The 14,112-nt window shown below is 44.5% G+C and overlaps 1 protein-coding gene across 7 annotated transcripts in view; it reads left to right on the forward strand.

The window, feature by feature from the left end:
• The window catches only part of ablim1b (actin binding LIM protein 1b), a 569,062-nt gene that overhangs the window by 170,407 nt on the left and 384,543 nt on the right, over positions 1–14,112 (forward strand). For 2 of the 7 annotated variants that reach the window (XM_070876581.1, XM_070876586.1), the window contains exon 1: positions 12,805–12,921. The exons of 1 other annotated variant lie outside the window; for it this stretch is intronic. In XM_070876581.1, the coding sequence (XP_070732682.1) occupies positions 12,831–12,921 (91 nt within the window). In that variant the 5' untranslated portion in view covers positions 12,805–12,830. Of the gene's footprint in view, positions 1–12,804; positions 12,922–14,112 lie in introns of those variants that run through there. 4 more of the 7 variants (XM_070876585.1, XM_070876582.1, XM_070876589.1 and 1 more) reach the window with 2 other exon arrangements.

A 14,112-nucleotide genomic window follows, 5' to 3' on the forward strand; every position in this document is an offset into this window, starting at 1 on the left:
TTGCGTAGAAGCACGTGTAGTGGCTCTAACAGCATGCTGAATTTGGGAAGAAAGTTACCAAAATAGTTCAGGAGCTCCAGGAACGAACGCAACTCCGTCGTGTTACGGGGTCTGGGTGCTCTCTGGATCGCTTCCATTTTGGACGCAGTAGGTCTGATCTCGTCTGCTGCTACCCTCATCGCCAGGAATTCTACCTCTGGAGCTAAGAAGAAGCACTTCGCCTTTTTCAGTCGCAGACCTACCCGGTCCAGTCTGCGTAGCACCTCCTCCAGGTTGTGGAGATGTTCTTCAGTATCGCAACCCGTGATGAGGATGTCGTCTTGAAAAACCACCGTCCTTGGAATCGACTTGAGGAGACTTTCCATGTTTCGTTGAAAGATCGCGGCGGCCAAGCGAATCCCGAACGGACATCTGTTCTACTCGAACAACCCCTTGTGTGTCGTGATGATGGTCAGCTTCTTCGACTCACTCGCCAGCTCCTGGGTCATGTAAGCTGAGGTCAGGTCCAATTTTGAAAAAAGTTTGCCACCGGATAGCGTTGCAAAGAGGTGCTCCGCTCTCGGTCGCGGGTACTGGTCTTGGAGTGACACCCGATTAATGGTGGCCTTGTAATCACCACATATCCTGACCGACCCATCCGCCTTGAGCACCGGCACAATCAGGCTCGCCCAGTCACTGAATTCGACTGGCGAGATGATGCCTTCCCTCAGCAGGCAGTCCAATTCGCCTTCTATCTTTTCCTGCATCACGTATGGCACCGCTCTGGCCTTGTGGTGTACTGGCCTGGCATCCGGGTTTATGTGAATCACTACCTTGGTCCCCATGAAAGTGCCAATGCCGGGTTGAAATAGTGAGTCAAATTTGTCCAGGACCTGTGAGCATGATATTCGCTCCACAGAAGAAATTGCATTGACATCGCCCCATTTCCAGTTCATGACAGCAAGCCAACTCCTTCCCAGCAGTGCGGGACCGTCCACCGGGACAATCCAGAGTGGCAACCTGTTCACCGAATCTTTGTGGGTCACGACTACCGTGGCGCTGCCTCACACTGGAATGATCTCCTTTGTTTATGTCTGTCGCTGTGCGTCAATCGGCAGTAATTTTGGCCTCCTGGCCTTGGACGCCCACAACTTGTCGAACTGTTTGATACTCATCAGGGACTGGCTGGTCTCTGTGTCTAGCTCCATTGATACTGGGATGCCATTGAGGAGCACTTTCATCATTATCGGTGGCATCCTGGTGTATGAACTGTATGTGTGCTCTGAAGTGGAGAAGATGGGTGGAGCTTCCCCTTTTATACCTGAAAGTCCAGGTTAGGAGTGTCTCCCACAAGTTCACCACCTAGTGGTCAGTGTTCTCACGGTGTACAACTTAGATCAGTTTATACATGGATTACAATGACAGTAGAATACATGACAGGTTGATTTATTGATTTATTTATCATTTATTATTGATGATGGCTCTTTATTTGTAAAAGTGAGGTGTTTACTGTTTGTAAACTTCCCCCCGCCCATCTCTCGTTCCCTACGCCTGATTTATAAGTGTAGGCAAGGTTTTTCTGAGCGTACAAAAATCTACACTTACTCCATTCTAAGTTAGTTTGGAGTAAGTTTTCGCTGCCTAAACTTACAAAACAGGCGTAAGTGGCTGGACACGCCCCCATTTGAAAAAAGAATCTGTTCTAAAATGAAACTATTCTAACTCACCAGAACTGGAGCACACTAAATGCTGAGAATTGCAATTTCTAAGATGCTCCATTCTAAACTAGTTGCTGTAAAAAAATAGAAGCAACTCAGGCCGAAACTTGAGCCCCCAGAAACATAGAAATTTACAGCGCAGAAGAAGCCCATTCCGGCCTGTCGTGTCCGCACCGGCTGACAAAGAGCCACACAGCCCTTGGTCAGCAGCCCTAAAGGTTATGTATAAACCTATGAACAATGACGGAAAGGCAAAGAGAACCCAGCCCAACCAATCCGCCTCACCACAATTGCGCCACCCTTATACTAAAACATTCTACACTCCACCCCAACCGGAGCCATGTGATCTCTTGGGAGAGGCAAAAAACAGATAAAAACGCAGGCCAATTTAGGGAGAAAAAAATCTGGGAAAATTCCTCTCTTGCCCATCCAGGCGATCAAAACTAATCCACAACATCACCCTGGCTGTATTCTATTCCCTGCAGTACTTACCATTATATCTGCTCCGTCCAACAAAAGGTCATCCAATCTAATCCCAACTACCAGCTCTAGGTCTGTAACCCTGCAGGTTACTGCACTTTAAGTGCCCATCCAACCATCTCTTAAAAGCGGTGAGGGTTTCTGCATCCACCACTCTTCCAGGCAGCAAGTTCCAGATCCCCACAACCCTCTGGGTGGTGAGAATGTGGAACTCGCTAATAGTATAGATACATTTAAGGGGAGGCAAATCAAGCAGACGAGGGAGAAGGGAATAGAGTGTTATGCCGATAGATTTAGATGAGGAAAGACAGAAGGAGGCTTGAGTGGACATTAAACTGGTTGGGCCGAATGGCCTATTTCTGTATCATATATCCCATGTAAAAATTTAATTTTTTGAAAAATGAATTTACATATTTTAAAGGTTCTAAAAATAAACCTACCTTATTTCAGAGGTTTTTAAATGTATGAATCATTGAAAAAAAATGTTTTCTGTCATTTAAAAGTCTTACGCTGGTAAAAGCAAGCCTTATGCCTGCTTTTACCAGGTGTAAGAATTTTACGGGTATTCGCTGGGCAGAAGTTGAACAAATCGCTCAACTCTGGCCGCGGAGGCCCATTTCCCGGGGATGTGTGCGATCTCTGAAGAAGATTCTTAACAGATCGCAAGTTCCGGGTTTTAGCGCATGCGATTCACATACCTAAACCCAGAACTTACGTGCCCCGAAGGAACCACCTCAAACGCACCCGTAGGGGCCACAAATTATGGCCCATTGTTACTACCGCTATATCTATTTTTTCATTGTCTACCTAACAGATACTTTTATATTCACCAATGAATAGTGAACTTAAAATGTCACACAAGGCTTAAATTAATGTCTAGTTGAATTTTTATTTTGTTTATTGTCATTTAAAAAAAAAAAAATTCCTATGTGTTTTGTTATCTTTCTACATTTTCATCCAACCAGGACATATGGATGATAGATTTCGACAATACCATTGGCAAATTATTATTTTTTATTCGTTCCGGGATGTGGGCATCGCTGGCAAGGCCAGCATTTATTGCCCATCCCTAATTGACCTTGAGAAGATGGTGGTGAGCCGCCTTCTTGAACCGCTGCAGTCCTTGTGGTTAAGGTACTCCCACAGTGCTGTAAGGAAGGGAGTTCCAGGATTTTGACCCAGCGATGATGAAGGAATGGCGATATATTTCCAAGTCAGGATGATGTGTAACTTGGAGGGGAACTTGCAGGTGATGGTACTCCCATGAGCCTGCTGCCCTTGTCCTTCTAGATGGTAGAGGTTGCGGGTTTGGGAGGTGATGCTGAAGAAGCCGTGATGAGTTGCTGCAGTGCATCTTGTAGATGGTACACACTGCAGCCACGGTGCGCCGGTGGTGGAGGGAGTGAATATTTAAGGTGGTGGATGGGGTGCCAATCAGGTGGGCTGCTTTGTCCAGGATGGTGTTGAGCTTCTTGAGTGTTGTTGGAGCTGCACTCATCCAAGTAAGTGGAGAGTATTCCATCACACTCCTGACTTGTGCCTTGTAGATGATGGAAAGGCTTTGGGGAGTCAGGAGGTGAGACACTCGCCGCAGAATACCTAGCCTCTGACCCACTCTTGTTGCCACGGTATTTATATGGCTGGTTCAGTTAAGTTTCTGGTCAATAGTGATCCCCATGATGTTGATGGTGGGGGATTTGGTGATGGTAATGCCATTGAATATCAAGAGGAGGTGGTTAGACTCTTGCTTGTTGGGGATGGTCGTTGCCTGGCAATGGTGTGGCGCGAATGTTACTTGCCACTTATCAGCCCAAACCCTGAATGTCGTCCAGGTCTTGTTGCATGTGGGCATGGACTGCTTCATTTTCTGAGGAGTTGCGAATGGAACTGAACACAGTGCAATCATCAGCGAACATCCCCACTTCTGACCTTATGATGGACGGAAGATTATTGATGAAGCAGCTGAAGATGGTTGGGCCTAGGACACTGCTCTGAGGAACTCTTGTAGCGATGTGCTGGGGTTTGGATGATTGACCTCCAACAACCACAACCATCTTCCTTTGTGCTAAGGTTGACTCCAGCCAGTGGAGAATTTTACCCCTGATTCTCATTGACTTCAATTTTACTAGGGCTCCTTGATGCCACACTCAGTCAGCATTGAAGCACTGACCACACTTGATCAGCTCCGCTGGGCAGGCCACATTGTCCGCATGCCAGACACGAGACTCCCAAAGCAAGCGCTCTACTCGGAACTCCTTCACGGCAACTGAGCCAAATGAGGGCAGAGGAAACGTTACAAGGACACCCTCAAAGCCTCCCTGATAAAGTGCAACATCCCCACCGACAGCTGGGAGTTCCTGGCCTAACACGACCCTCAGTGGAGGAAGTGCATCCAGGAGGGCACTGAGCACCTCGAGTCTCAACTCTGAGAGCATGCAGAAATCAAGCGCAGGCAGCGGAAGGAGCATGCGGCAAACCCACCCGCCCTTACCCTCAACGACTATCTGTCCCACCTATGACAGGGACTATGGCTCTCGTATTGGACTGTTCAGCCACCTAAGGACTCATTTTAAGAGTGGAAGCAAGTCTTCCTCGATTCCGAGGGACTGCCTATGATGATGATGATGATGTCAAAGGCAGCCATTCTCACCTCACCTCTGGAATTCAGCTCTTTTGTCCATGTTTGATTTGGGAAGTTCAACAAAGTCCTGTTTTTCAAAGGAAGATAATATCAACCCTTTGGTTTGGAGACAGGTGTTCAACCACTTTGGCTGACAAGAACACTTTTAGCTGAATTTGCTTTGACCATTAGGAGTTAATGATCATTTGGAAAAGTGCTGTAATTCATCCTGCATAGCAGAAAAAAGAAAATGTCACGTTCAGTGGTACCACTCCCTACACTGAGCTTGCATTGAAATTAATCAGATAACGCTGGTTAATAACTGATCCACAGCAGGTTATCCAGTTAAGGAGCCATTCCTCCATTGGCCAACAACCTAGTAATTTTGTGTTCTATTTCTATGTGCTGTTGCTCCTGTAGTTATGTGTTCCAGTGGCAATAATAGCTGATGCTAAAATCTACTAATCACTGCTCTGTGAGTTCCATTAACACTTGGGAAGAAAATTGACTATCCCTCCTGTCTATTTCACCCTAAAGTAAGCCTAGCTCCTGTTACTTGAACATTCAAGCATGATTGAGTAGTAACTACAGCTGCTGCCGCAGACAGAAAGGGGATGAGTGAGCGATTTCAAAAGGTAACTACAATGATGATAAAATCAAAGTTACAGGATCATGTCTATACTATCAATAGCTGATTATATTCTACTGTTTTTTGCACACTTCCATGAGCTGTTCTGATCGTTCCACAGTTGATGTTGTTTTGCAGTTACCTAACTACATGCTCTCAAAATTGCTGGGTAATGTCTCCGTCAACCTTTGAAGATTATATGAAATGATTTGCTTTTGTACTTTAGTGTAAACATTCCCTGTCTGAGATATTTTTGTTTCAATTAAAACAAGTGAGTACTGAACATTTGGTTGTTGTTAACGGCAATTACAGCTTGCGTTTGTACAGCACCTCTGGCATAGAAACAGGCCCCAAGGCACTTTGCAATTGCAAAAGTTGTCGATAATGTCAGCTAGTCTATCCACCAGCTTTAACCTTATGTGGATAATGATCAAGATGGCTCTTTGCATAATCTCCAAAAGAGGGATGCTAACAAAGTGAGTTGGTAGTGAGTACTATCAGAAATCCACAACCTTCAAACTCTCTGCCTCTTTATTCATGCAGTGGTGAAAACAGAATAAATAAGCAGATGCTGCCTCGACCAAAGCTGAAAAGTTCATGGAAACTGTGTGGCTCTGCGAGCAAGCCAAAAAAAAAGAGACTCAGTTAAGCAGATGTCTATCGTTGAGGGTGGACAGTATTTTTAGAACAGACAAGCTAAGTCCGTGCAGACCAAAAGTGATTATTTAATGTAAACATTTTATATATTCATAATATACAAATTAATACATACTTTCCAATGCTGCATACAGACTTAAGCACATAAATCTAGGCTGGCACTCCAGTGCAGTACTGAGGGAGTCCTGCCCCGTCGGAGATGCCGTTTTTCGGATGAGACATTAAACCGAGATCCCGTCTGCTCTCTGAGGTGGACGTGAAAGATCCCATAGCACTATTTCGAAGAAGAGCAGGAGAGTTCTGACCAATATTTATCCCTCAATCAACATAACAAAACAGATTATCTGATCAATATCATATAGCTATTTGCGTGAGCTTGCCGTGCGCAAATTGGCTGACGCGTTTCCTATGTTGCAACAGTGACTACACTTCAAAAAGCACTTCAATGGTTGTAAAGCGCTTTGGGACTTCCGCTGGTCGTGAAAGGTGCTATATAAATGCAAGACTTTCTTTCTTTATAATCTGAAGTTTCATTTGAATTAGACATTATTTAAAACCAAGGTAAGGAAAACATCTGTTGCATAACAGCTCAACAAATCTCTATGTATACATACTTAATGAAAGGCATATTTTTGAAAAATCTATAGAAAAATGGTGTTAGTATTTATAACGCAGGTTATCCATGAAAAACCTTGAAATATTTAAATCAGATTATTCCAATAGTAACTTCTTAAACAAATTAAAAATAGTTTGCAAGCTTTCAAGAAAATTAATTGTTAAAGCAAATTGTGAGGAACACACAAAAAATCTGCAAAAGGATATAGACAGAAACATAGAAACATAGAAATTAGGTGCCTGCACCGCCATTCAATAAGATCATGGCTGATCATTCAACCTCAGTCCCTTTCCTGCTTTCTCTCCATACCCCTTGATCCCTTTGGCCATAAGGGCCATATCTAACTCCCGTTTGAATATATCTAACGAACTGGCCTTAACAACTTTCTGCGGTAGAGAATTCAACAGGTTAACCACTCTCTGAGTGAAGAAGTTTCTCCTCATTTCGGTCCTAAATGGCTTACCCCTTATTCTTAGACTGTGACCCCTGGTTCTGGAACTCCCCAGCAACGGGAACATTCTTCCTGCCTCTAACCTGTCCAATCCCATCAGAATTTTATATGTTTCTATGAGATCCCCTCTCATTCTTCTAAACTCCAGTGGATACAAGCCCAGTTGATCCAGTCTGTCCTCATATGTCAGTCCTGCCATCCCGGGAATCAATCTGGTGAACCATCGCTGACAGGCTAAGTGAGTGGGCAAAAATTTGGCAGATGGAGTACAATGTGGGAAAATGTGAGGTTATCCACTTTGGCAGAAAAAATAGAAAAGTAAATTATAATTTAAATGGAGAAAAAATACAAAGTGCAGCAGTACAGAGGGACCTGGGGATCCTTGTGCATGAAACACAAAAAGTTAGTATGCAGGTACAGCAAGTAATCAGGAACGCAAATGGAATGTTGGCCTTTATTGCAAGGGGGATAGAGTATAAAAGCAGAGAAGTCCTACTACAATTGTACAGGGTATTGGTGAGGCCACACCTAGAGTACTGTATTCAGTTTTGGTCTCCATATTTAAGGAAAGATATACTTGCATTTGGGGCTGTTTAGAGAAGTTTCACTAGGTTGATTCTGGAGAGGCCCCTTGGGGAAGAATGACCATAATATGGTAGAATTCTTTATTAAGATGGAGTGTGACACAGTTAATTCAGAGACTGGGGTCCTAAACTTAAGGAAAGGTAACTTCGATGGTATGAGATGTGAATTGGCTAGAATAGATTGGCGAATGATACTTAAAGGGTTGACGGTGGATAGGCAATGGCAGACATTTAAAGATCACATGGATGAATTTCAACAATTATACATCCCTGTCTCGAGTAAAAATAAAACGGGGAAGGTGGTTCAGTGGGTGAGAGCACAGATGAACAGGACCCCAAGAAAGAATGCAAAAGGCAGGAAGCAACAGAGCAGAGTAGCACTGGGATAAGTGTAAACCACAAGGTGATAGGAAGGGACAATATGTATGAATATAAAGGGGCTGCAGGAGGGGTCCAAACTAAAAATCATGGTTTAAAAACTAGTATTAAAACACTCTACCTAAATGCACGCAGCATCCGAAATAAAGTAAATGAGTTAACGGCACAAATCATTACAAATGGGTATGATTTGGTGGCCATTACAGAAACGTGGTTGCAGGGTGGCCAAGACTGGGAATTAAACATACAGGGGTATCTGACAATTCGGAAGGATAGACAAGAAGGGAAAGGAGGTGGGGTAGCTCTGTTAATAAAGGATGATATTAGGGCAGTTGTGAGAGATGATATTGGCTCAACTGAACCAAATATTGAATCATTGTGGGTGGAGATTAGAGATAGTAAGGAGAAAAAGTCACTGGTGGGCGTTGTTTATAGGCCCCCAAATAATAACGTCACGGTGGGGCGGGCAATAATCAGGGGAATAATGGAGGCATGTGAAAAAGGAACGGCAGTAATCATGGGGGATTTTAACCTACATATCGATTGGTCAAATCAAATCGCATGGGGTAGCCTGGAGAAGGAATTCATAGAATGCATACGGGATTGTTTCTTAGAACAGTATGTTACAGAACCTACAAGGGAGCAAGCTATCTTAGATCTGGTCCTCTGTAATAAGACAGGAATAATAAACGATCTCTTAGTAAAAGATCCTCTCGGAATGAGTGATCACAGTGTGGTTGAATTTGTAATACAGATTGAGGGTGAGGAACGAGCGTACTATGCGTAAACAAAGGGGACTACAGTGGGATGAGGGCAGAGTTGGCTAAAGTAGACTGGGAACACAGACTAAACGGTGGCACAATTGAGGAACAGTGAAGGACTTTTAAGGAGCTCTTTCATAGTGCTCAACAAAAATATATTCCAGTGAAAAAGAAGGGCGGTAAGAGAAGGGATAACCAGCCGTGGATAACCAAGGAAATAAAGGAGAGTATCAAATTAAAAACCAATGCGTATAAGGTGGCCAAGGTTAGTAGGAAACTAGAAGATTGGGAAAATTTTAAACGACAGCAAAGAATGACTAAGAAAGCAATAAAGAAAGGAAAGATAGATTACGAAAGTAAACTTGCGCAAAACATAAAAATAGATAGTAAAAGCTTTTACCGATATATAAAATGGAAAAGAGTGACTAAAGTAAATGTTGGTTCCTTAGAAGATGAGAAGGGGGATTTAATAATGGAAAATGTGGAATGGCTGAGACCTTAAACAATTATTTTGCTTCGGTCTTCACAGTGGAAGACACAAAAACAATGCCAAAAATTGCTGGTCACGGGAATGTGGGAAGGGAGGACCTTGAGATAATCACTATCACTAGGGGGGTAGTGCTGGACAGGCTAATGGGACTCAAGGTAGACAAGTCCCCTGGTACTGAGGAAATGCATCCCAGGGTATTAAAAGAGATGGCGGAAGTTATAGCAGATGCATTCGTTATAATCTACCAAAATTCTCTGGACTCTGGGGAGGTACCAGCGGATTGGAAAGCAGCTAATGTAACGCCTCTGTTTAAAAAAGGGGGCAAACAAAAGGCAGATAACTATAGGCCGGTTAGTTTAACATCTGTAGTGGGGAAAATGCTTGAAGCTATCATTAAGGAAGAAATAGCGGGACATCTAGATAGGAATAGTGCAATCAAGCAGATGCAACATGGATTCATGATGGGGAAATCATGTTTAACTAATTTACTGGAATTCTTTGAGGATATAACGAGCATGGTGGATAGAGGTGTAGTGATGGATGTGGTGTATTTAGATTTCCAAAAGGCATTCGATAAGGTGCCACACAAAAGGTTACTGCAGAAGATAAAGGTACGCGGAGTCAGAGGAAATGTATTAGCATGGATCGAGAATTGGCTGGCTAACAGAAAGCAGAGAGTCAGGATAAATGTCCTTTTCGGGTTGGAAATCGGTGGTTAGTGGTGTGCCACAGGGATCGGTGCTGGGACCACAACTGTTTACAATATACATAGATGACCTGGAAGAGGGGGCAGAGTGTAGTGTGACAAAATTTGCAGATGACACAAAGATTAGTGGGAAAGCGGGTTGTGTAGTGGACACAGAGAGACTGCAAAGAGATTTAGATAGGTTAAGCGAATAGGCTAAGGTTTGGCAGATGGAATACAATGTCGGAAAATGTGAGGTCATCCACCTTGGAAAAAAAAACAGTAAAAGGGAATATTATTTGAATGGGGAGAAATTACAACATGCTGCGGTGCAGAGGGATCTGGGTGTCTTTGTGCATGAATCCCAAAAAGTTAATTTGCAGGTGCAGCAGGTAATCAGGAAGGCGAATGGAATGTTGGCCTTCATTGCGAGAGGGATGGAGTACAAAAGCAGGGAGGTCCTGCTGCAACTGTACAGGGTATTGGTGAGGCCGCACCTGGAGTACTGCGTGCAGTTTTGGTCACTTTACTTCAGGAAGGATATACAAGCTTTGGAGGGGGTACAGAGACGATTCACTAGGCTGATTCCGGAGATGAGGGGGTTACCTTATGATGATAGATTGAGTAGACTGGGTCTTTACTTGTTGGAGTTCAGAAGGATGAGGGGTGATCTTATAGAAACATTTAAAATAATGAAAGGGATAGACAAGATCTACGCATTGGTTTTTACCAGACTGATTCCCGGGATGGCAGGACTGACATACGAGGAGAGACTGGATCGACTGGGCCTGTATTCACTGGAGTTTAGAAGAATGAGAGGAGATCTCATAGAAACATATAAAATTCTGAAGGGATTGGATAGGTTAGATGCAGGAAAAATGTTCCTGGTACTGGGGGAGTCCAGAACCAGGGGTCATACTCTAAGGATAAGGGGTAAGCCATTTAGGACCAAGATGAGGAGGAACTTCTTCACTCAGAGAGGTTTTAACCTGTGGAATTCTCTTCTACAGAAGGTTGCTGAGGCCAGTTCATAGATATATTCAAGAGGGAGTTAGATATGGCCCTTACGGCTAAAGGGATCACGGGGTATGGAGAGAAAGCAGGGAAGGGGTCCTGAGGTGAATGATCAGCCATGATCTTATTTGAATGGTGGTGCAGGCTCGAAGGGCCGAATGGCCTACTCCTACACCTATTTTCTATGTTTCTAAGTTTCTATGAGGGGGTTGCCTTATGAAGATAGGTTGCGTAGGTTAGGCCTATACTCATTGGAGTTCAAAAGAATGAGAGGTGATCTTATCGAAACTTATAAGATAATGAGGGGCCTCGACAAGGTGGATGCAGAGAGGATATTTCCACCCATAGTAGAAACTAAAACTAGGGGCCATAGTCTCAGAATAAGAGGCTGCCCATTTAAAACTGAGATGAAGAGGAATTTCTTCTCTCAGAGGGTTGTAAATCTGTGGAATTCTCTTCCTCTGAGAGCTGTGGAGGCTGGGTTATTGAATATATTTAAGACGGAGATAAACAGATTTTTGAGCGATAAGGGAATAAAGGGTTATGGGGAGCAGGCGGGGAAGTGGAGCTGAGTCCATGATCAGATCAGCCATGATCTTATTAAATGGCGGAGCAGGCTCGACGGGTCAAATGGGCTACTCCTGCTCCTGTTTCTTATGTTCTTATTACTCTGAGAAAATTGTCAATTCTCCCTTTAAAAAAAATGTGCTTATTAGATTTTACATTTTCTGTAGTTTTCTTTAAATTCTGTTAATTCTGTGTCTAATAACATCCCACTCCTCACTATTAGGAAGCGCTGTTGCTGTTGTGTGAGTTTTGAGGCAAGCCCAGTTCCTAAATTAGCTCTTACAACATTGCTGAAAGCTGCTATGTGAATATTGCACAGCAATCTTTCACAATACAGGTACTTGTTTTTTTTTTCATTCTGCACTGTTGAATAAAGGTTTAAAATGCCAGCAGGTGGAATTGGCGGCCTGATGGTGCCACTGCCTTCAATTAACCAATCATAATGCATACGAGAGTTTACAATCTGGTGACGTGGTGCGCGAGACACTCAGTGAGGCGAAAGAACTCTTTTAAAATGCCTAAGCTTGGGCAATATAACTGGAAACAATAAAAACAGATCTCGTATGCCGTTGATGTACTGGGTCTCAGAGTCACCTAATAAATCAGTCAACAATTAAAAATATGACACTGTACTGCTTGTTTGTCGAATGAATAGCTAGAAGAGATTACACATACCATAACATCATTACCAAACCTGATGAGTTCATTAGCAATCAAAATTTGGTCCATTACATTTTTTCACAGGGTGTTGTTAAGATCTGGAACGCACTACCTGAAAGGGTGGTGCAATCAGATTCCATAGGAACTTTCAAAAGGCAATTGGACATGTACTTGAAGAGGATTTATTTGCAAGGTCATGGGACTAAATTGGACAGCTCTTTCAAAGAGCCGGCACAGGCACAATAGCCTCCTTCTGTGCTGTAAGATTCTATGATTCTATTAAATAGCAAAAGAGTTGTCTTAGTGGGAAAGGCAGTCGTGAGCTGCTTTGTGTTTTCTTGCACACTAGCGATGTTTTAGCAGTTGTAATCTGTTGAAACTTACTGGACTCAGCTTCCTGTTTGCTTAGTTGTGAAAGACAGCTCTTAGCTCTTATAGGTCCGCAGTACAATAGCTGCTGTTTTCATTCAGGAAATTTGGTACAGCAACAATGGTATGAATTTATTCCAACCTCTCCCCTCGTGAGCTTTTTCCATTCCCATATGGAGAATGTTGATCTCAAATATACTGTGGGGGAGTTGTCAAGCAGAGATGACAGTTACTTCCTTGAAGGGAAGATGGAAAAATTGAAAGGTAAAAGTTATAGCTTTTCATAACTATTACATCATTTTCTGAAATGCTATATAGGGTATGTGAAGGCTGGAATTAGAGGGCCCAAGTTTGCCCCCAGGGTTAGAACGGCGCAACTCCGTGTGGTGCGACGACTTTTTAGAACAGAAACGGCGCCTATTATTTGCCTTGGCATTCTCCCTGCAGTCCGGTCGATCCCGGTCCTTGGCGCAGCACAGCAGAATGCGCTGGGGGGGGGGGCGGTGGCGGAGCCAAGTGCCGGGACCTCTGCACATGCGCACTAGAGTGTGCGCATATGTGCAGTAGCTCCTTGCAGCCCGAATCTGTGCAGGCTGCGTGGGAGGGGCCCAAAGAACGCCATCCCTAGCGTGGCCAAATGGGCTAACCGGGCATTGAAGATCGGGACTCGGGCTTCCCTCCCGTTCAGCTCCCCCCCTCTCTCACTCCCGTTCGGCTTCCCCCCTCCCTCCCTCCCGTTCAGCTCCTCCCCTCTCCCTCCCATTCAGCCTCCCTCCCTCACTCCTGTTCAGCTTCCCCCTACCTCCCGTTCAGCTCCTCCCTCCCTCCCATTCAGCTCCCCCCTCCCTCCCATTCAGTCTCCCTTCCCTCCCTCCCATTCATCCTCCCCCCCCTTCCCGTTCAGCCTCCCCTCCCACCCTGTTCAGCCTCACCCCCCATTCAGTCCTTCCCCCTCACCCCTCCTCTTCCCCTCCCCCTCCTCTCCTTCCCCTCACCCCTTCCTCCCTCTCCTCCTCTCCCCCTCCCTCCCCCCTCCTCTCCCTCCTCCCTCCCCCTCCTCTCCTCTCTCCCTCCTCCTCCCCCATCCCCCTCTCTCCCCCCCTCCCCCCTCTCTGCCCCCACCCCTCGCTGTCAGAAACACAGAGAGACACTGACAGAGACAGAGAGAGAGAGAGATAGATACTGGGAAGGGGGGGGGGGGGGGGGAGGGGGGGCTCCATCCCAACACAGTGTTGGAGGGCTCCCGGTGCTGCAGTCAGTGAGTAGAAACTTAATTTTTTATTTATTGATTGATTTTTTATTATTTTTTTTATTTTTAAGTTTTAATTTTTTTTGGATTGATTTATTGATTTATTTATCAATTATTATTGATGATGGCTCTTTATTTGTAAAATTGAAGTGTTTAATGTTTGTAAACTTCCCTCCCTCCCCCCCCCCATTTCTCGGTCCCTACGC

The sequence above is a fragment of the Pristiophorus japonicus genome, chromosome 3, assembly GCF_044704955.1.
Source record: "Pristiophorus japonicus isolate sPriJap1 chromosome 3, sPriJap1.hap1, whole genome shotgun sequence".
Classification (NCBI taxonomy): domain Eukaryota; kingdom Metazoa; phylum Chordata; class Chondrichthyes; family Pristiophoridae; genus Pristiophorus; species Pristiophorus japonicus.